Below are 22,628 nucleotides of genomic sequence, written 5' to 3' on the forward strand. Positions count from 1 at the left end.
AGGATGAACCAGGAAATCAGCCAGACCACTGATTCATGTGAACTGTCTTTGACCTACAGGCCAAAGCAGCAAGCAGAGCCACTAATGCCTCATCCAGTACCCAACAGACCCTACTACAAAGTTGGAGTTGACCTTTTTGACTGCAATGGCAAAAGTCACATTGTTGTTACCGACTACTACTCAAACTACCCTGAAGTAGCAACACTGCCAACTACCTCCAGCAAAGCTGTAATCACCTACATGAAATCAGTGTTTGCAAGACATGGGTTTGCATCTGAACTGTACTCGGACAATGACCCGCAGTTCTCAAGTTCCGAATTCTGATCGTTCGCTAACGACTGGGGATTCCGACACAACACCTCCAGCCCCAACTACACAAGGTCCAACGGCTTAGCAGAGAGTTCAGTCAAAATTGTCAAAGGTCTGATAAAAAGGCACACGATGGAAAGAAGCATTTCCTAAAAAATCTGATGATCTACCGCAGCGCACCGCTGCAGAACGGACTTTCACCTGCACAAATGTTGATGGGACGTCGCATCAGAACCAACCTACCCATCCACGAGGACTTGCTAACACCCAGAGGTGCTCACAAAGTCAAACTCGCAAAGGAAAAACAGAAAGACAAACAAAAACAGCGACATGACAAAAGTGCAAGACACCTGGAGATCATGTACGACTCCGAGACACCACTACAGGAACCTGGATGCAGCAAGGGTGTGTGCAGAGAGAAGTTGCACCGAGATCCTGAGATTCAAACGAAGCATGGATCACAACTGAGATGAAACAGAGTGGATCTAAGGCTGTAGCCATTCACTCGAGGGACTGAGGATCATCAGGAGGATACTGCTGAAGCATCAAATGCCTTTAGCAATGGACAAATCAGTCAGAGCACCCTGACTGACAATGAACGCTGTCCAACTGTTTCAGGAAGCACTTCAGCAGAACGACCAAAAAGGACTGTCCGAGCTCCTGAAAGGCTTATTGAGAATTGCTAAAAAATAAAAAAAAGGGGCACCTGGACTGAATGTTTGGTTTATGTGAAAAGAAATAGAGCCACAATAGAGTATTGTTGGACAGACTATATTTAGTTGAAAAAATATAATTTTTTTAAGAAAAAAAATTGGGGGAAAGAAATGTGTGTTATTGAAAATTGCATGTTATGCAGGTTGAGTAAACAAATGTGATGTGACATGTGTAGTTACATAGAAAAGTTGTTTTCTTTTAAAGGAAAGAAGATGTGTTGTTATGTGTTAATAACATTTAGACTACGGTACCCAGCAGGCTAGGCAGATGGTTAAGGAATGCCTTGCATGGCTAAACATGGAGTTTTCTAGCTGAAGTATATGTTCATTAAAAGTAGTTAAACCTACGCCCCGGTTTGTCATTATATAAGGAACAAACATAACAACCCCTACCCCGGTCAACAGCCCTGCATTCCCCACAGCAACTCGCCCAAACCTCCCCGACTTCTCCTTCACCCAAATCCAGATAGCTGATATTCTGAAAGAGCTGCAAAATCTGGACCCCTAGATTGGAAAGCTGCCGCGGTCATCCCCCTTTTCAAAGGGGGAGACACTCTAGACCCAAACTGCTACAGACCTACAGTATATCTATTCTACCCTGCCTTTCTAAGGTCTTTGAAAGCCAAGTTAACAAACAGATTACTGACCATTTTGAATCTCACCGTACCTTCTCCGCGATGTAATCTGGTGTCAGGGCTGGTCATGGGTGCACCTCAGCCACGCTCAAGGTCCTAAACGACATCATAACCACCATCGATAAGAGACATTACTGTGCTGCCTATTCATCGACCTGGCTAAGGCTTTCGACTCTGTCAATCACAACATTCTTATTGACAGACTCAACAGCCTTGGTTTCTCAAATGATTGCCTCGCTTGGTTCACCAACTACTTCTCGGATAGAGTTCAGTATGTCAAATCGGAGGGCCTGTTGTCCGGACCTCTGGCAGTCTCTATGGGGGTGCCACAGAGTTAAATTCTCAGACCGACTCTCTTCTCTGTATGCATCAATGATGTCGCTCTCGCTGCTGGTGATTCTTTGATCCACCTCTACGCAGACGACACCATTCTGTATACCTCTGGCCCTTCGTTGGACACTGTGTTAACTAACCCCCAGATGAGCTTCAATACCATACAACTCTCCTTCCGTGGCCTCCAACTGCTCTTAAATGCTAGTAAAACTAAATGCATGCTTTCATCCGATCGCTGCCCGCACCTGCCCGTCCGTCCAGCATCACTACTCTGGACGGTTCTGACTTAGAATATGTGGACAACTACAAATATCTAGGTGTCTGGTTAGACTGTAAACTCTCCTTCCAGACTCACATTAAACATCGCCTATCCAAAAATCTAGAATCAGCTTCCTATTTCGCAACAAAGCATTCTTCACTCATGCTGCCAAACATACCCTCGTAAAACTAACCATCCTACCGATCCTCGACTTCGGCGATGCCATTTACAAAATAGCCTCCAACACTCTACTCAACAAATTAGATGCAGTCTATCACAGTGCCATCCTTTGTCACCAAAGCCCCATATACTACCCACCACTGCGATCTGTATGATCTCGTTGACTGGCCCTCGCTTCATACTCGTCGCTAAACCCACTGGCTCCAGGTCATCTACAAGTCTCTGCTAACCTATTGTAACTACCCATCCCGGGTCCGGGATCGTTGTCATCATCTGACACTAATTAGCATAACGCAACGGACATAAATATTACTAGATAATATTCCTATTCATGAAATCACAAGTGAAATATATTGAAACACAGCTTAGCCTTTTGTTAATCACCCTGTCATCTCAGATTTTGAAAATATGCTTTACAGCCAAAGCAAGACAAGCATTTGTGTAAGTTTATCGATAGCCTAGCATAGCATTATGTCCAGCTAGCAGTAGGCAACTTGATCACGAAAACCAGAACATTTAATTGTTTACCTTTGATGAGCTTCGGATGTTTTCACTCACGAGACTCCCAGTTAGATAGCAAATTATTTTTAATTTGTTACATTATTTTAGTTAGATAGCAGATTATTTTTGTAGGCGAAATAGCTCCGTTTGTTCTTCACGTTTGGCTGAGAAATCGACCGGAAATTGCTGTCACGAAAATGCCAAAAAAGATTCCAAATTAGCTCCATAATATCGACAGAAACATGGCAAACGTTGTTTATAATCAATCCTCAAGGTGTTTTTCAAATATCTATTCGAGAATATATCCACCGGGACAATTGGCTTTTCAGTAGGACCGAGAGGAAAAATGGCTACCTCTGTAATTTACGCAATAATCACTCTGAGAGCCATCAGGTGACCACTTACGCAATATAGTCGCTTACGCTCATTATTCAACATAAATGCGTGAAACTACGTAAAAATGCTGTCGACACCTTGGGGAATACGTAGAAAAAGGAATCTGGTTGATAGCCCATTCACTACTCAACGCATCGGAACGCAGAGCTTTCAAAACATGAGTGACTTCCGGATTGGATTTTTCTCAGGCTTTCGCCTGCAATATCAGTTCTGTTATACTCACAGACAATATTTTTACAGTTTTGGAAACTTTAGAGTGTTTTCTATCCTAAGCTGTCAATGCTATGCATATTCTAGCATCTTGTCCTGACAAAATAGCCCGTTTACTTTGGGAACGTTATTTTTCCAAAAATGAAAATACTGCCCCCTAGTTACAAGAAGCTAGGTAAAGCCCCGCCTTATCTCAGCTCACTGGTCACCATAGCAGCACCCACCTGTAGCACGCGCTCCAACAGGTATATCTCACTGGTCACCCCCAAAGCCAATTCTTCCTTTGGCCGCTTCTCCTTCCGGGTCTCTGCTGCCAATGACTGGAACGAACTGCAAAAATCTTTGAAGCTGGAAATTCTTACCTCCCTCACTAGCTTTAAGCACCAGCTGTCAGAGCAGCTCAGAGATCACTGCACCTGTACATAGCTCATCTGTAAATAGCCCATCCAATCTACCTCATCCCTATACTGTATTTATTTATTTATCTTGCTCCTTTGCACCCCAGTATCTCAACTTGCACATTCATCTTCTGCACATACTACCATTCCAGTGTTTAATTGCTATATTGTAATTACTTTGCCACCATGGCCTATTTATTTCCTTACCTCTCTTATCCTACCTCATTTGCACATGCTGTATACAGGTTCTTCTACTGTATTATTGATTGTACATCTGTTTATTCCATGTGTTACTCTGTGTTGCTGTATGTGTCGAACTGCTTTGCTTTATCTTAGCTAGTTCGCAGTTGCAAATGAGAACTTGTTCTCAACAAGCCTACCTGGTTAAATAAAGGTGAAACAATTATTTTATTATTTTTAAGAACTAAGGCTATTCAAATATATATATATATATATTTACAAATATGTCTCTTAGTTTAATGTTATTGTTGTTACCACCTTGAATATCACTCATTACAAAGATATAAACAGACATTGATCATTCTCCCCAGTGGCACATTGCTATCAGTGGAAGGGTCTATATTAAAGAAAATTATTAGCTAATCAAACCCTTTTAGTATGTCATACATTTTAGGATTCCACTGATATTTGGTGTCTAAATAAACAGTGTAATTGGTGTTACTCAATTTAAATGAAGGACAATCACATTGTGAGCAACATGATTAACCATATCACTTTAGTAAATTATTTTAAAGGGTCCTAAGATTTTAGCATATGTGGTCTCCATTTAAGAAAATCCTCAATTTCCTAAAATGTGTAATTGGTGTTAATACTCGTACTGGTGGCACAATGTTATCATAATGGTCAAAATGATTTAAAGTCACTATGCTGCAATATTAGTGGATTTAGAATGGGAAGATGTACCCAAATACATTTAAATAAACATCTAGAATAATGAACATCTTTTTTTCTCTCGAAATGCCATGCCCGAATCCCATTGCAATTCAAGAACGACTTGAATATGTGTGGTAACTGAAAGTCACTTCCGATAAAAGCATCTGCTAATGCTAAATAACTAAATGATTATCAATCCATCCTAAGACCTATAGCGAGGCAGCTTGATTCAGTGGGGTGAAGGAACTTGATACAATTGACACAGCCGCAGTGTAGGTAGCCGTGCTTGTGGGGAAAATAAAGCAAATATCATTACCCTGTTAGAGTAATATGCAGCTTGTGTTATTGAATCAGAGCAATGATGTAATCGGTCTGAATGCTTCCTTTGTGTGGAAGTAGTGAAATTACTTCTTGAGTTCACGCTGATGTTTACTCAACCTTTCGTTGCGTTCAAATCGAGATTCAAGAAACACACCATCCTGTTTTGAGTTGTAGGCTATGAAGTTCAGATGAATATCTTCCAGGGAAATAACCCTTTGACTCCAAACAGAAACAGAACAGCGTGTTTCTTGGTCAACATAGCCTAAATTTCTTTCGGGAAGTATTTCGGAACAACATCCAAATGATGACAAAGCCAGATGAATCGAGTATGTTTAGAACGTTTGAGTAAATATCAGAATGTACTCAGGAAGCAATGCACTCAAGTATCAGTGTCACATGTTGACTCTAGGGGCCCACCATGTGACACAAGGAGGAGAGGACAAAACAATGCCCACCTGTAGGAACATAATGTGTTTCACTATGGAGCGCCGTTTGGGTCTTTGCATATCAAAAAAGATACACGTCAAATAACACTATTTGACACATTGAGTACGTTTTATTTTGACACGTCAAATAACATAGTTCTATTATAAAATGTATGTGTTCTGAATTTGCAGGTTCAAGCCAAGCGACACCACTACTGTCAGTAGTACTGTCAAAGCTGTACAAAAAAGTCTGCAAACAAGCAAACACTGGCCACGAACAATGTGTTTACATTACCGTGTTGATAATAAAGCATCATTTGTTGGACCTCAACTTCTGGGGTAGCTAGCTAGCTTTAGCTTGGTACCTAGCTATCACCAATACAACAAGCCTGAAACTGCAGTGATTTTCATTATTCTTAGCAATGATTTAGGAATCCTTGTGAGTAATTATTAGCTAGGTAGCCACTTGTTGTTCACCTATTGAAATTGAATCACGCTTCACCATCTGGCAGTCCGATAGACTAATCTGGTTTTAGCGGATGCCAGGAGAACGCTACCTGCCGAATGCATAGTGCCAACTGTAATGTTTGGTGGAGGAGGAATAATGGTCTAGGACTGTTTTTCATGGTTCTGGCTAGGCCCTTTAGTTCCGGGAATCTTAACGCTACAGCATACAATGACATTCTAGACGATTCTGTACTTCCAACTTTGTGGCAACAGTTTGGGAAAGGCCTTTTCCTGTTTCAGCATAACAATGCCTCTGTGCACAAAGCGAGGTCCATACAGAAATGGTTTATCGAGATTGGTGTGGAAGACCTTGACTGGCCTGCACAGAGCCCTGACCTCAACTCCATCGAACACCTTTGGGATGAACTGGAACGCAGACTGCGAGCCAGGCCTAATTGCCCAACATCAGTGCCCAACCTCACTAATGCTCATTACTGAATGGAAGCAAGTCCCAGCAGCACTGTTCCAACATGTAGCGGTAAGCCATCCCAGAAGAGTGGAGGCTGTTATAGCAGCAAAGGGGGGACCAACTCCATATTAATGCCCATGATTTTGGAATTATGTGTTCGACAAACAGGTGTCCAAATACTTATCGGGATATAGTGTATTCATAACTAACCCAAGATAGTTCATCTTTGACGTTTACAGTGGGAGCAAATGAGTCATAGTGTGCAGAACAAGCAAGGAGGTGTGCAGAACAAGCAAGGAGGTGTGCAGAACAAGCAAGGAGGTGTGCAGAACAAGCAAGGAGGTGTGCAGAACAAGCAAGGAGGTGTGCAGAACAAGCAAGGAGGTGTGCAGAACAAGCAAGGAGGTGTGCAGAACAAGCAAGGAGGTGGGCAGAGCCAAGCAATGAGCTAGCGAGATCCTATTAGCGCGTTATAGCATGTATTTGCATATTTCCATTAGAGAACGCCTCCACTGTGAACTGTGCATGTGCACAAACTCAATTTGGCCTTGGGCTCGATGGCAGGTAGCCTGGTGGGTAGGAGATTTGGGCCAGTAACAGAAAGATTGCTGGATCGAATCTCCAAGCCGACAAGATAAAAAACAGCTGTTCTGCCCCTGAGCAAGGCACTGTTCTGTGGATGTTGATTAAAGCAGCCCTTGGCTCCTCTCTGAGTCAGGTTAAATGCGGAAGGCACATTTCAGTGAAATGCATTCAGGTGTACAACTGACCCTTTCCTCCTTCTAAACAATGCCTTTTTTTTTACTTTGGTAAAGTGTCAAGTCTATAAAACTTAGTGCACTGTGGTTGTAACAGATTGTAGTTTTGGGAACAGAAAAATGTATTGAGATCAGCTGTTTCATCGATGAGAAAATGACCAGAATATTGGGCCAGTTTCACTTGGTTCCATCCTAATCCACTAGCCGCAACCGGACTTCCTCTCATTATCATAAATGGTGGTGAGAAAACATTCTAAATGAATGCTTCAGCTTTATAGCCCCGGTGACGTGTCTGGGTTTCCCCTTCTGTCTGTGGACATACTCCTGTGTCAGTGAGAATCAGGGCTACCGCTCAATGCAAGCCATTTCGATCTATGGTGTCCACAGATCAATTTCTAAGTGAAAATGTCAGTCGGAACCGGTACCAGAACTACGCAGGTCCCTTAAACAAGGGCCTTTACATCTAAGAGATTTAATAGCAAATCCACCAAATACGATGCCAAACCACTAATGTTCCTGTCTTTTGGTTGTGAAACTAAATAAGACAAAATAAGTGTCTGTCGTGTCTTTCAGGTACCAGCCGGACCTGCTCTATGGAAAGCCGGGCTGTAACAGGGAGAAGGATTGCCTGACATCACCAGAAGGGGAGTCGGAGCTGACGGAGTCTGAGTCCCACATCAACATGCTGAAGGAAGGAGGTTCCACCCTGCAGACGGTGCTCAAACCTCCACTCGTACCCACAGAACAGTCCTCCTCTGTGGTCAACATGGCGGTCTGCCTCTTAGGTTTGCATTGCATCGCTGATCTATTCTTAAACTCCATGATGGCCATTTGAAATGTTCACAATGTTGTTTGTATCTGATATTGTCTCACCAGTGGTGGACAACTCATTGCCTTAGATAATTATTTAAGTCTGTGTATTGTCTGTCCACAGTGTTGGTGGTGTGTGTGATCAGTGCTCTGACCACCTACCATGGATATGCCATCATTCGCATGGAGACCTGGATCCTGTGTTGTCTGGCCCTATCCCTGGTGGTCTTCATTGGCTGTGTGGTTCTCATCTGTCAACAGCCTCAAACCAGCAGGAAGGTCTCCTTCATGGTACCTATACAGATGACTATATTTTTTAGGCAGAATCAGCCTACTGTACCATGACCCCTCCGTTTTCAAAAAATGATGTACAATGATTTCATACCATGTCAGTTTCAGACTCTCAGGTTGCAGTTGGAGGATACAATAAGCTGTGTTACTGATGGTTAGACTCTCTGTTGTCTATTCATACAGGTTCCACTCATCCCATTTCTTCCCATCCTGAGTATATTTGTCAATGTTTACCTCATGGTCCAGCTGAGTGGAGACACCTGGATACGCTTCTCCATATGGATGGCTGTGGGTAGGTGCCGCCCTCCAACATCTCTGAAGCCTCAAACACATTGCGGTGAATCTATCTAGATGTCCACCTGCTGGCTCGTCCCAGGCCTGCAGATGGGGAACCCTTTTGTAACCAGGCCTTCTCGGTCTCCCTGTCTTCCTCCCTCCAGGTTTCCTAATCTACTTTGGCTACGGAATGTGGCACAGTGTGGAGCGCCAGCGCAGGCTCCAGGACTCCCTCAGCAGCCGTGCCAAGCAGGAGAAGAAGAACAAGGGTCCAGAGAAGACCAGCCAGTGTTAAAGAAAGATCAGGGATCCACACAGACTCTAGAAGGTCACCTGGTGTCCCCTGCCCCAGGCAAGACACAGACACACTACATGCACACAGCAGCTATCCCTAAATACACTACAGATGTAGGATCTTAATTTGATCACTCTTTTGTTGCTGAGGATTTTCCTGAACCGCAGGAAATGCAGATGAGCTTCTTGATTTACATAAATTCCCTGAAATCCCACACTAACACATGGTTATATTAACAGTATTGCACTTTTCATGTAGCCTAATTTTGGCCAGCTAATAAACTAACCACCGATCAAGCAATATTATGGACTAAATGTTGAAATCCTGTTGCTGCAGGATTATTTTGCTGTGGCAATACTGGTCAAATTAAGATCCTACATCTGTTTATACAGCTACATGCCATCTGTGCCTCAGTCACATGCCATTCTCCCAGTGGAGCTGCAGTATACTGTATTAATGATCATGTGCCTTGGAGCAGTGAGGTGGGCTCATTATCAAATCAAATCGATGTCCGTCTCCATGACGATGTGACCAAGTAGGAAAGGCTGATTGGTCAGAAAGGTGTGGAAGCATCTCCAACAGTCAACAAGAAGAGACAGAAGACAGAAAATTACAGGTTTTGCATTTCCTATTACAATTACAGTCATGGACTAACTGTGGAAAGGCTTGGTATTTGGTTTTGGCCTAACTTTCTATGTCTTTTTCTGTAAGTCAGCTTATTCAGGAAGTTTGCTGTTGGAATCTATTGTCTTCATGTAGAAAGGTCAGTAGGTCACACTATGCTAATATTAATACCCTGTTAGCGAAGCACAGACAATTTTCTAATCTTGCTGAAAAAACTAACTCTAAAACTAACTCTATCCAGGATTAATGACATGTACACTAAACCATTCATTTGCTTCTAAATAGTGGCCACATTCTGAATGTACATTCTGTACAAACGTAAACAGACATACTAACATGCACACACAGAATATTCATTTCATTCTTGGCATATATATATGCACATGCATCATTTTATGTGTGCATATCAATTTATTACAATCACAAATATAATATAACTGTTGGTGAATGGTATTTCTGAAATGTTTATCTGTTGAATGGTATTTCTGAAATGTTCATCTGATGTGTGTTTTCCATAATGGTACTAATGATTAAGTTTGTGCTCTATTTGACTTCTTGTCTTAATGTTCTTGCAACAGGTGTTGTTGGTGATCTAATCGAACACAAGTTTAACTAGTCTTTATAAATGTTCTATTCTGATTACTTGGATGTGTTGCCGTCATAATCGTTTTTACAATCGTGTCGTGAAGATTGTATGAAATGGAAGTGGAGTGAATAAGCGAATTGCTTGTTCGGTGTTTGATATCACATTCCGTACAAAAGACCGTTTCTGCATTGCTGTATTTTTTTGTGTGCAAGTGTTACATATCTTCTTAAGTCCTTTGGGACATTTTTTTGTCTGTTATTGCTAGACGGTGGACTGGACTGTCTTGAAATTTGCCATTTCTTGACAAAATATGCTCTACAGGCCACCTAGAGTCGCCCTTCTCATTTGATGCTAGTCCCTTCACTGTTTTCTGAATAGTTTCTTAGCATCACATATAAGATGTACCGTACATGTTTTGCAGGATAATATCCCAGGGAAAGTGACAGTTAATGACATTATTCAACAGATTTAAGTTAAACTGGTCTTTCAGTGTTTAAATGGTCCATGCTTTTTTGCATTAATATTCTACTCCAAGTCGGAGCTTGATCAGTATTTAAAGGTTCTCCTCCCCTCTCCTCCTCTCGTTTTGTGTCCAAAAAGTTTATTATGTCTACTTTGTAACTCTACCTTGGTTTCACAACCAATTTATGGGGTTTGATATGGATGAGCAGTGAGAGAGATATTGCTTTTTAACATTCTTCTCTTGGAGTAGCAGAGACAAAAATCATGTAATTTTTTCCCAAATTCCCAAGTTTTCCAGAAATGCCTGTTGAAAGATTCCTGGAATCAAGGGGGAATAAGCAGGAAATCCTCCAATTAGGATTTCTGAAATACCTAGGAGTTTTGGGGAAGTTGCCAGATTTTTACAACCCTAGTTAGGGAAGTATTTTAGGGTGTTCAGTTGCAGTTAATCCACTGATAGAGCTCTTACACCTGTGGTATGATGATGATCTCAGAGTTCAACCTCAACCTCTGGTATTGAGACCTGTGGTATGATGATGATCTCAGAGTTCCACCTTAACCTCTGGTAATTACACCTGTGGTATGATGATGATCTCAGAGTTCCACCTTAACCTCTGGTATTGAGACCTGTGGTATGATGATGATCTCAGAGTTCCACCTCAACCTCTGGTATTGAGATCTGTGGTATGATGATGATCTCAGAGTTCCACCTTAACCTCTGGTATTGAGACCTGTGGTATGATGATGATCTCAGAGTTCCACCTTAACCTCTGGTATTGAGACCTGTGGTATGATGATGATCTCAGAGTTCCACCTTAACCTCTGGTATTGAGACCTGTGGTATGATGATGATCTCAGAGTTCCACCTTAACCTCTGGTATTGAGATCTGTGGTATGATGATGATCTCAGAGTTCCACCTTAACCTCTGGTATTGAGACCTGTGGTATGATGATGATCTCAGAGTTCAACCTTAACCTCTGGTATTTACACCTGTGGTATGATGATGATCTCAGAGTTCAACCTTAACCTCTGGTATTGAGACCTGTGGTATGATGATGATCTCAGAGTTCAACCTTAACCTCTGGTATTGAGACCTGTGGTATGATGATGATCTCAGAGTTCAACCTTAACCTCTGGTATTGAGACCTGTGGTATGATGATGATCTCAGAGTTCCACCTTAACCTCTGGTATTGAGATCTGTGGTATGATGATGATCTCAGAGTTCCACCTTAACCTCTGGTATTGAGACCTGTGGTATGATGATGATCTCAGAGTTCAACCTTAACCTCTGGTATTTACACCTGTGGTATGATGATGATCTCAGAGTTCCACCTTAACCTCCGGTATTGAGAATTCCTGAACAATCTTAGTTTAGATGATTTTGATGTACATTTTCATTTGATCTTCTTGAAAGATAATTGGCTGAGGTTATGCTATATCATGTCATGATAATTTACTGCAAAAGCATTATTATTATTATTATTATTTTTTACATTTGATTTCACTTGATCGATTTAAGTTGAGTTAGGTAAATTAAACGTGGAACAAAAGAGCAGAGCACATTATGTCCCAGGGGACCTAGATCAGGGTTCAGGCATATGTAGCTAGTGTTGTAGCTTATAAATATATCAACAGAATGATCACCTGTAAATGTACCCATTATGTAGTGACATGGTTTTGACATTGTTTATACTAACTGTACTATTGTCAATAAATGTATTTTTTAATAAAATCAGTTTATGCAAGAGTGTATTCTGTGAGTGTTCTGCACATTGTCAGACATTGCAGTAACTCAGTGAGGGGAGGATATATAACTGCTTGTCTGTCTGTTGTAAATGGTTGGTATTAATAATTGGTAATAAAAACCTACTTGGTTTCGAATTTGGGTCTGGACATCCAGATGTATCTGTGGTTCTCTCAATAAAACCCAAATAGGGTTGTGTGTTCCTCATTAAATGGCCTTTATAAACTGTAAATACGTGTTCGCGCCAGCCCACCAGAGGGCATCAGAGCATGCATTTTAACAGAGAGAGAAAGAGCAAGAGGTCGAGAGAGAGGAGAGAGATTCCCCTTTCTTCTCTTCTCCTTCATTCCACTGAGGAGGATGGATATATTCATCTAATCTAAACAGGGCTGCTGGAGCCAGCAGAGATCCAGGCAGTGTAGCACCCAGGTCTGACATCTCTCCTGCTGGGTCCCTCTCACTGCTCCTCGAGTCCCATTCGCGTCTGCTCACCATGAAGCCCTGCTGGGTCCTTTTAACTCTGGCCATACTCTGGCTGGAGCTCCAAAATGGTGAGTAACTTTCTGATCCTCCATGTCTCTCCTCCATGTCTTCTTCTTTGTGTGTTTTCCTGAGTCTGAATACACTGCGGTTTCCGTTGATTCCGCCATAACTGTTTTGCTGTAATCGGAGAGCAGCCTTTGGGATTAGATAATCTCATACTTCTGAGTTGATGTTGCCGTTTAGTTAAACAGTGAGGGGGAAAGGCATAGTCTGAATATAACTTCCCTAATGGGTAAGAAAGTGATAGCAGTGATTTTAGGATTGGACACAATAGCAACATAATTTTTACAGAATAGTTTCTGTGGTGTTTGGTCACTCTGGAAAAGGCCTGAACAAACAATACATATTAAGTACAGTGAGCTCCAAAAGTATTGGGACAGAGACACTTTTGTTTGTTTTGGCTCTGTACTCCAGCACTTTGAAATTATACGACTATGAGGTTAAAGTGCAGACTATCAATTTTAATGTGAGGGTTTTTTCATCAATATCGGGTGAACCGTTTAGAAATTACAGTACTTTTTGCGCACGCTATGGCTTTACAGCGCACGCTATGGCTTTACAGCGCACGCTAACAGCGCACGCTATGGCTTTACAGCGCACGCTAACAGCGCACGCTATGGCTTCATATCAAGCTTGTGACTAGAAATTTGTTGTATGTATTTGCCGTTTGTTTTCGTTGTGTTTCAGATTATTTTGTGCCCAATAGAAATGAATGGTAAATAATGAGTTGTGTCATTTTGGAGTTACTTTTATTGTAAATAAGAACATGTTTCTAAACACTTCTACACTAATGTGGATGCTACCACAGATAATCCTGAATGAATCATGAATAATTGTTATACAGTCTGGATTTGACACCTCAAGCACTGAGGCTGCGCCACTCCGGAGCATGAGTGTTTATTCAGCATAACTGCTTTTCATTTTAGAGATCTCTGCTTTCCAAATGTCCAATACAGAACACATTAAACAAACAATGAGCTGAAATATCATCAAAAGTCAGAACTATTATGCTGTTGACAAATCTGTTCCCCTAAATATACCTGTAATATGTTTTGTCTGGAACATACCCCATATCCCATGAATTAAACTAACTCAAATAACAGAATCACATATCCATAATTTATACAAAACTATTTATCACACCAAATAGAATATACTGCAGACAGATGGGAGTTGTTGAGGTTTGGACATGTGGCAGCAAGGAAAACTCCCATGTTTCCTGTTCTGCGGTTGTTACAGCCGTGTGTTATATTATTGAGTAGCTTTCTAGATAGGAACACTGCACTGTTCCTTACTACTCTGACTGTCTCTTTTGCTGTGTTCAGATGCTAGTCGAAAATAGGAAACTCAAACATGTCAGACTTGCTAACTTGTAGCATCTGTGTCTGTCTCTGTGGAGGTGTGTCATTCCACAGTGGGACTCTGACACGCATGTGGAGGCCTGCTGGGGTGGGTCACTGTTAATACTGTTCTAACCTCCCTCCCTCTGTTGGTTTAGGTGCCTGCCAGCAGGTCAATCGTAGGAAGGAGGCGGGAGAGAACCGCATCAGGCCTGGAGGCAAGCGGGCCAAGGTTCGCTACCCCAAACTGAAGGAGAAGGAGGCAGGAGGAAGAGGGCAGTCCATCCTGACCCAGGTCCTGGATAAGGGCCGTTTCCTGAGGCTGGGAGAGAGCGTGAGCCTCAGCCCTGGTAACAACATAGAGCTGCGTTGTAAAGGCAGTAACATTGGCTGGTCCTACCCTATCTACCTGGACACCTTCAATGACTCCCGACTCAGGTGACCTGAAGGTTGCGTCCCAAATGGAACCTGATTCCATATTTAGTGCACTAATTTTGACCAGGGCCCATAGGGCTTTGTAGTGCACTATATAAGGAATAGGGTGCTATTTGGGATGAATCCATTGATTAACAGATGACTTGTTCTGTCTCATCACCATGCCTCCAGCTGATTGTAACCTAACAATGATTAATATTGTTAATGTCCCCCATCTGATTCACTCGCACCATACAGCATCAAGAAGAGTGACAAGTACAGCCAGTTTATCCTGACGTCTCCCTCTGCTGCCGACACAGGGATGTACAGCTGCTGGGTCACACTGTGTGACGGATCGGAGTGTCTCAAAGACCCCGACCGCACCTCCAGGACTTATATCTACTTCCCAGGTGAGCAGGGTCCCTTTACTACTGTAAAACCTATTTATACTTCATCAACCTAACACAAAACATGTTATTTCAATCGCCTCCATTCAGACTAATCCCCTCGTATTGTATATTCAAATTCTTTACTTCAAATCATCTCTACCCTCGTCCCCCCTTCCCCTCCAATCAGACAAGGATGATCTCTTCGTCCCCTCCACCATCCACTTTGAGATTGTCTACCTGCGTCCGGACAGGACTGCTGTTATCCCATGTCGTGTGACCAGTCCGCTGGCCAAGGTGTCCCTGCACAGAGAGGTCCCCCCAGAAGAGATGGAAGTGGACGGGACACTGATCTCCTACGACCCAACCAAGGGCTTCATCCTCCAGAAGCCCAGTCCAGAGCACCAGGGAGTGTTTTACTGTAAGGCTGTGACCAAGGCCATCCCACAGATCTCCACAAAGTACCAGCTGCTTTACGTGGAGGGTAGGAACCTAGCAACCGTGCACCATCACACATAACAAAAACATTGGTTTTCAATATATCACAATATGGAACATTTGTTGTCAAATCACAATACTAGTGATCACGTTAACATTAGTAAAAGTAAAGTAAAAACAAAATGCACATCTATATTATAGCATCGGAGTACCCATCTCTGTATCAAATTTGAATGACTTAAAGCAATAACTGACAGGCAAAGGCAATTAACTATTAACACAATAGTTGATTAGAAGTCTACCTCTATCTGAGACCCTTTTACACAGTTATGAATCAGCTCTGCTGCTGTCTACTAGGGGCCCTGGTCAAAAGTAGTGGACTAAAGGGAAAAGGGGTGCCATTTGGGACCCATACTTGATCTGATGTGTGTCATCAGCTTCCAGGAATAGAGAGTATTTAGAGTGTGATATCAAAAGGCTGTTCCACTGTAGGGCTCGATGTTTAAGTGGACCTGTGCCTACTGCAGTGGAAACATTAACCCACTTTGGCTGCTTTAAGTGGGATGGATCAGTGGTGAATTTATGAAATGGAAACTGTGTGGTTCAGGACCGAGTTTAAAAAAAGTTATCTGATCGGATTTTTGCAATCAGATAGGATTAAATCCATAGAAATCGAATGAATAGAACCACATTCAAGACAATGATACAGCAGTTCTATTCATTATATTTCTATGTATTTAATCCTATCCGATCGCTGAAAAACTGGTGATATCAATCTCTCACTTCAGTTTTGACAGGAAGGCGGAGAGAACAGTATTAAGGTTTAGGTGGAGGTCGACCAAGAAAGTATGTTTCCAATCCTTGCTGTCCACTAGAAATGTATTCCATCTTAAAACAGTCAGTGACAGCTATAACCACGTAGCCATCTGAACAGCACCTGGTCAATAAAACTGTTTGTCCCATACAGATCCTATAACAAATGTCCTATTTAATTCTGTGGTTTGTCCTTCCTTAACTCTGTTGGCAGTGCCCAGTGGCCCACCATACGTTACCATTGAAGCGTCCCTTTCCTCTGCGAGGGGAGGAGACAACATCAACATCACCTGTACTGTCCTGGGAGAGCCAGAGATGGACGTCACCTTCACATGGACCTATCCTGGCCAGGTAAACTGGATGTCACTGTTTCTCAGAGATGCTTGATCTAGATGTTTCATCTCTTCAGCTTGTGAGACGTAGCCTGACAAAGGGAAATCTGCAGTTGCTACATCCATTTTTGGACTTAAATTGATATGTATCCATTGAAGAATATAACTTATGACTCATATGCTTAGTTCAACTGTCGTACCCCTTCAGAACCCAAAGTATAAGGTTGTTTTATTCCAATGTTTGCAAACAAAGTAAATGTAAACAAATACTATATAGCCTCAAAATATTGTTAAAACCAGGGACGCAACTTTTAATGGGGACGGGGGGACGTGCCACCCCCCACATTCTGAAATTGCATTTTTGTCCCCCCCAGTTTTATAATTGGAATGTGATACAAAACAAGGAAACAGTGTGCTTAGGACCATGCGAATGCCTCCGAATGGTCGGGTAGGCTGTTTGGAGTGTTTATTCGACTGGATATATACACTGCTCAAAAAAATAAAGGGAACACTTAAACAACACAATGTAACTCCAAGTCAATCACACTTCTGTGAAATCAAACTGTCCACTTAGGAAGCAACACTGATTGACAAAAAATGTCACATGCTGTTGTGCAAATGGAATAGACAACAGGTGGAAATTATAGGCAATTAGCAAGAAACCCCCAATAAAGCAGTGGTTCTGCAGGTGGTGACCACAGACCACTTCTCAGTTCCTATGCTTCCTGGCTGATGTTTTGGTCACTTTTGAATGCTGGCGGTCCTTTCACTCTAGTGGTAGCATGAGACGGAGTCTACAACCCACACAAGTGGCTCAGGTAGTGCAGCTCATCCAGGATGGCACATCAATGCGAGCTGTGGCAAGAAGGTTTGCTGTGTCTGTCAGCGTAGTGTCCAGAGCATGGAGGCGCTACCAGGAGACAGGCCAGTACATCAGGAGACGTAGAGGAGGCGTAGGAGGGCAACAACCCAGCAGCAGGACCGCTACCTCCGCCTTTTTGTAAGGAGGAACACTGCCAGAGCCCTGCAAAATGACCTCCAGCAGGCCACAAATGTGCATGTGTCTGCTCAAACGGTCAGAAACAGACTCCATGAGGGTGGTATGAGGGCCCGACGTCCACAGGTGGGGGTTGTGCTTACAGCCCAACACTGTGCAGGACGTTTGGCATTTGCCAGAGAACACCAAGATTGGCAAATTCGCCACTGGCGCCCTGTGCTCTTCACAGATGAAAGCAGGTTCCCACTGAGCACGTGACAGACGTGACAGAGTCTGGAGACGCCGTGGAGAACATTCTGCTGCCTGCAACATCCTCCAGCATGACCGGTTTGGCGGTGGGTCAGTCATGGTGTGGGGTGGCATTTCTTTGGGGGGCCGCACAGCCCTCCATGTGCTCGCCAGACGTAGCCTGACTGCCATTCGGTACCGAGATGAGATCCTCAGAAGCCTTGTGAGACCATATGCTGGTGCGGTTGGCCCTGGGTTCCTCCTAATGCAAGACAATGCTAGACCTCATGTGGCTGGAGTGTGTCAGCAGTTCCTGCAAGAGGAAGGCATTGATGCTATGGACTGGCCCGCCTGCTCCCCAGACCTGAATCCAATTGAGCACATCTGGGACATCATGTCTCGCTCCATCCACCAACACCACGTTGCACCACAGACTGTCCAGGAGTTGGCGGATGCTTTCGTCCAGGTCTGGGAGGAGATCCCTCAGGAGACCATCCGCCACCTCATCAGGAGCATGCCCAGGCATTGTAGGGAGGTCATACAGGCATGAGGAGGCCACACACACTACTGAGCCTCATTTAGACTTGTTTTAAGGACATTACATCAAAGTTGGATCAGCCTGTAGTATGGTTTTCCACTTGAATTTTGAGTGTGACTCCAAATCCAGACCTCCATGGGTTGATAAATTTGATTTCCATTGATAATTTATGTGTGATTTTGTTGTCAGCACATTCAACTATGTAAAGAAAAAAGTATTTAATAAGAATATTTCATTCATTCAGATCTAGGATGTGTTATTTTAGTGTTCCCTTTATTTTTTTGAGCAGAGTATATATGCACACGGTGCATACAGAAAATATTCAGAACCCTTGACTTTTTCCACCTTTTGTTACATTTCAACCATATTATATAATTGATTAAATAGTTTATTTCCCTCATCAATCTACACACAATACCTTATGACAAAGCAAAAACAGTTTTTTAGAAATGTTTGCAAGTGTATAAAAAAAAACCTGATATCACATTTAGTTAATTATTCAGACCCTTTACTCAGTACTTTGTTGAAGCACCTTTCACAGCAATTACAGCCTCGAGTCTTCTTGGGTGTGATGCTGCAAGTTTGGCACACCTGTTTTTGGGAAGTTTCTCTCATTCCTCGCTGCAGATCCTCTCAAGCTCTGTCAGGTTGGATGGGGAGCGTCGCTGCACAGCTATTTTTAAGTCTCTCCAGAGATGTTTGATTGGGTTCAAGGCCGGGCTCTGGCTGGGCCACTCAAGGGCATTCAGGGACTTGTCCCGAAGCCACTACTACGTTGTCTTGGCTGTGTGCTTAGGGTCATTGTCCTGTTGGAAGGTCAACCTTCGCTTCAGTCTGAGGACCTGAGCACTCTGGAGCAGGCTTTCATTAAGGAGCTCTCTGTACTTTGCTCCATTCATCTTTTCCTTGATCCTGACTAGTCTCCCAGTCCCCGCTGCTGAAAAACATCCCCATAGCATGATGCTTCCACCACCATGCTTCACCATAGTGATGGTGTCAGGTTTCCTCCAGATGTGACGCTTGGCATTCAGGCCAAAGAGTTCAATCTTGGTTTCATCAGACCAAAGAATCTTGTTTCTCATTGTCTGAGTCCTTTAGGTGACTTTTGGCAAACTCCAAGCGGGCTGTCATGTGCCTTTTACTGAGGAGTGGCTTCCGTGTGGCCACTCTACTATAAAGGCCTGATTGTTGGAGTGCTGCAGAGACGCTTGTCCTTCTGGAAGTTCTCCCATCCACAGAGGAACTCTGGAGCTCTGTCAGAGTGACCATCAGGTTCTTGGTCACCTCCCTGACCAAGGCCCTTCTCCCCCGATTGCTCAGTTTGGCCGCACGGCCAGCTCTAGGAAGAGTCTTGGTGGTTCCAAACTTCTTCCATTTAAGAATGTTGGCGGCCACTGTGTTCTTGGGGACCTTCAATGCTGTAGACATTTTTTGATACCCTTCCCCAAATCTGTGCCTCGACTCAATCCTATCTCGGAGCTCTACAGCCAATTCCTTCAACCTCATGGCTTGGTTTTTGCTCTGACATGCACTGTCAACTGTGGGACCTTATATAGACAGGTGTGTGCCTTTCTAAATTTACATTTACATTTATGTCATTTAGCAGACGCTCTTATCCAGAGCGACTTACAAATTGGTGCGTTCACCTTAAGACATCCAGTGGAACAGCCACTTTACAATAGTGCATCTAAATATTTTAAGGGGGGTGAGAAGGATTACTTTATCCTATCCTAGGTATTCCTGAAAGAGGTGGGGTTTCAGGTGTCTCCGGAAGGTGGTGATTGACTCCGCTGTCCTGGCGTCGTGAGGGAGTTTGTTCCACCATTGGGGGGCCAGAGCAGCGAACAGTTTTGACTGGGCTGCGCGGGAACTGTACTTCCTCAGTGGTAGGGAGGCGAGCAGGCCAGAGGTGGATGAACGCAGAGCCCTTGTTTGGGTGTAGGGCCTGATCAGAGCCTGGAGGTACTGAGGTGCCGTTCCCCTCACAGCTCCGTAGGCAAGCACCATGGTCTTGTAGCGGATGCGAGCTTCAACTGGAAGCCAGTGGAGAGAGCGGAGGAGCGGGGTGACGTGAGAGAACTTGGGAAGGTTGAACACCAGACGGGCTGCGGCGTTCTGGATGAGTTGTAGGGGTTTAATGGCACAGGCAGAAATCATAAATCATGACCAATCAATTGAATTTACCACAGATGGACTTCAATCAAGTTGTAGAAACATCTCAAGAATGATCAATGGAAACAGGATGCACCTGAGATCAATTTTGAGTCTCATGGCAAAGGATATGAATAGTTGTGTAAATAAGGTATCGCTGTTTTTATTTTTAATACATTTGCAAAAATTTGTAAAAACCTGTTTCCACTTTGTCATTATGGGGTATTGTGTGTAGATTGAGGACATTTTTATTTATTTAATCCATTTTGGAATAAGGCTGTAAAGTAACAAAATGTGGAAAAAGTCCAGGGGTCTGAATTACTTTCCGAATGCACTTGGTATTTATGTCGTCCCACACCACTTCTATAAGCAAAGTTGTGCCCCTGGTTAAAACTATCATTTTGATATCATGGATGGTCATAGCTCGGTCTATACATTTGAGTGGTTACATTTCTACAGTCTCATCCCTAAACTTTTTAGAGACGGGTGGGGTGTCCGCTTTCTTATTGTTTCAACAGCAGATGGCTGCTTTAATTGTGACTTTCTAGTTAAAGGAAAAAAAGAAAAAAAAAACATAAATCATTCCACACTCCACATTTCACCCTCCCTTGTTACCATTCTCCTGGAAAATGAGTCAAATCAAGCTCCTTTGGGAGCTATAGTATGAGCTAGTCCTCTCTTTCTGTGCTCTGTTCAGAACCTCCGTCCTGTTAGTGTGCGTGATTCGTGGAGGCTGATCAACAGAGGAATGGGACACACCACCCGCATCTCCCAGAGCGTCATAGCCGTTGATGACCTGGAGACCATCGACTTTGGAAGATACATATGCAGAGCCAAGAACAAGCGTGGGGAGACCGCTGTGGCCACCAGCGTCCACTCTAACTAGCCACAAATAACACATAACCTGTATAGGCAACAATAGGCCTCTTGCAGCTTGTGTAGGTTTCAACTATATGTTTGCCACTTTGCTGAGGTTGATTGACCAATAAGGCTAGCACAGGAAGTATACTCGTTGAGCTAGTACACTAAAAACCAGTGTCAGTTTGACTAGCTGTTATCCAGTAAAAATCTGTGTAAATATCCATTTAGAAATATTAATGTATCCAGCTTATGTAGATGCACATTTACTCAATGTCTCGGAGGACATTAAAGATATCTTCATACATTTACCTCCTCTATGATGTATGTATGGTGAAGCTCTTCCTGGGCACACATCTTTCCCTTCTGTGGGGAAAGACATTTTACAATATTGGATGCTTTGTTGGGGGATTTGATAAGTCTAAAAGGAAAACCGTCATGTGAGAGAAGCCTCTGCTCCCTCTCTCTGGTGTGAAGGGGAAGGAATAGAAACCGTGTGCCCTGCCTCACTCCTAATGGACTCCGTATGTGGAATGTGAATTGCAGGCCCAGATCTTATTTTAGTCCAGTATAACACACGTACTGCATTTCCACCTCTCTCTCAACAGAAACGCACTAGGCTGTTGCGGTCTCTTAGAATGAGCTGTACTGAACATTTAAATTGTTGGTTTCATGAGCTGAAATAAAAGATCCCAGAAATGTTCCATACACACAATCTTATTTTGCTCAAATTATGTGCACAAATTTGTTTGCATTTCTCCTTTGCCAAGATAATCCATCCACCTGACAGGTGTGGTTTATCAAGAAGCTGATTAAACAGCATGTTCATTACACAGGTGCACCTTGTGCTGGGGACAAAAGCCCACTTGTCACACAACACCACAGATGTCTCAAGTTTGAGTGTGCAGGAGCCGCCACCCGAGCTGTTGCCAGAGAATTTCATGTTAATTTCTCTACCATAAGCCACTTACAACAGCATTTTAATTTGGTAGCATGTCCAACCAGCCCTGGACCTCCACATCCAGTTTCTTCACCTGCGGGATCGTCTGAGACCAGCCAGCCAGACACAGCTGATGAAACTGAGGAGTATGTCTGCAATAAAGCCTTTTTTTGTGGGGAAAAACTCATTCTGATTGGCTGGTCCTGGCTACCCAGTGGGTGGGCCTGTGCCTTCCCAGGCCCACCGATGTGAAATCCATAGATTAGGGCCGAATGAATTGTAACGCAGTAAAATCATTGAAATTGTTGCATG

At 43.2% G+C, this 22,628-nt stretch overlaps 2 protein-coding genes across 4 annotated transcripts in view; both read left to right on the forward strand.

Annotated features, from left to right (window-relative positions):
* slc7a2 (solute carrier family 7 member 2) overlaps positions 1-12,479 on the forward strand; it is a 67,071-nt gene extending 54,592 nt beyond the window's left edge. For all 3 annotated transcript variants that reach the window (XM_065018466.1, XM_029659387.2, XM_029659388.2), the window contains exons 9-12: positions 7,822-8,033; positions 8,183-8,349; positions 8,533-8,641; positions 8,790-12,479. In XM_065018466.1, the coding sequence (XP_064874538.1) occupies positions 7,822-8,033; positions 8,183-8,349; positions 8,533-8,641; positions 8,790-8,920 (619 nt within the window). In that variant the 3' untranslated portion in view covers positions 8,921-12,479. The remainder of the gene's footprint in view (positions 1-7,821; positions 8,034-8,182; positions 8,350-8,532; positions 8,642-8,789) is intronic.
* A 187-nt stretch (positions 12,480-12,666) lies between these two features.
* pdgfrl (platelet-derived growth factor receptor-like) lies at positions 12,667-22,080 on the forward strand. Its single transcript, XM_029659389.2, has 6 exons — positions 12,667-12,889; positions 14,380-14,659; positions 14,894-15,045; positions 15,212-15,505; positions 16,487-16,623; positions 21,216-22,080. Exons 1-6 carry the CDS (start codon positions 12,832-12,834, stop codon positions 21,402-21,404), a joined length of 1,110 nt encoding a protein of 369 aa, XP_029515249.1. The 5' UTR covers positions 12,667-12,831; the 3' UTR covers positions 21,405-22,080.
* The last annotated feature ends 548 nt before the right edge of the window (positions 22,081-22,628 follow it).

This window comes from Oncorhynchus nerka, linkage group LG5 (genome assembly GCF_034236695.1).
Source record: "Oncorhynchus nerka isolate Pitt River linkage group LG5, Oner_Uvic_2.0, whole genome shotgun sequence".
Classification (NCBI taxonomy): Eukaryota; Metazoa; Chordata; class Actinopteri; order Salmoniformes; family Salmonidae; genus Oncorhynchus; species Oncorhynchus nerka.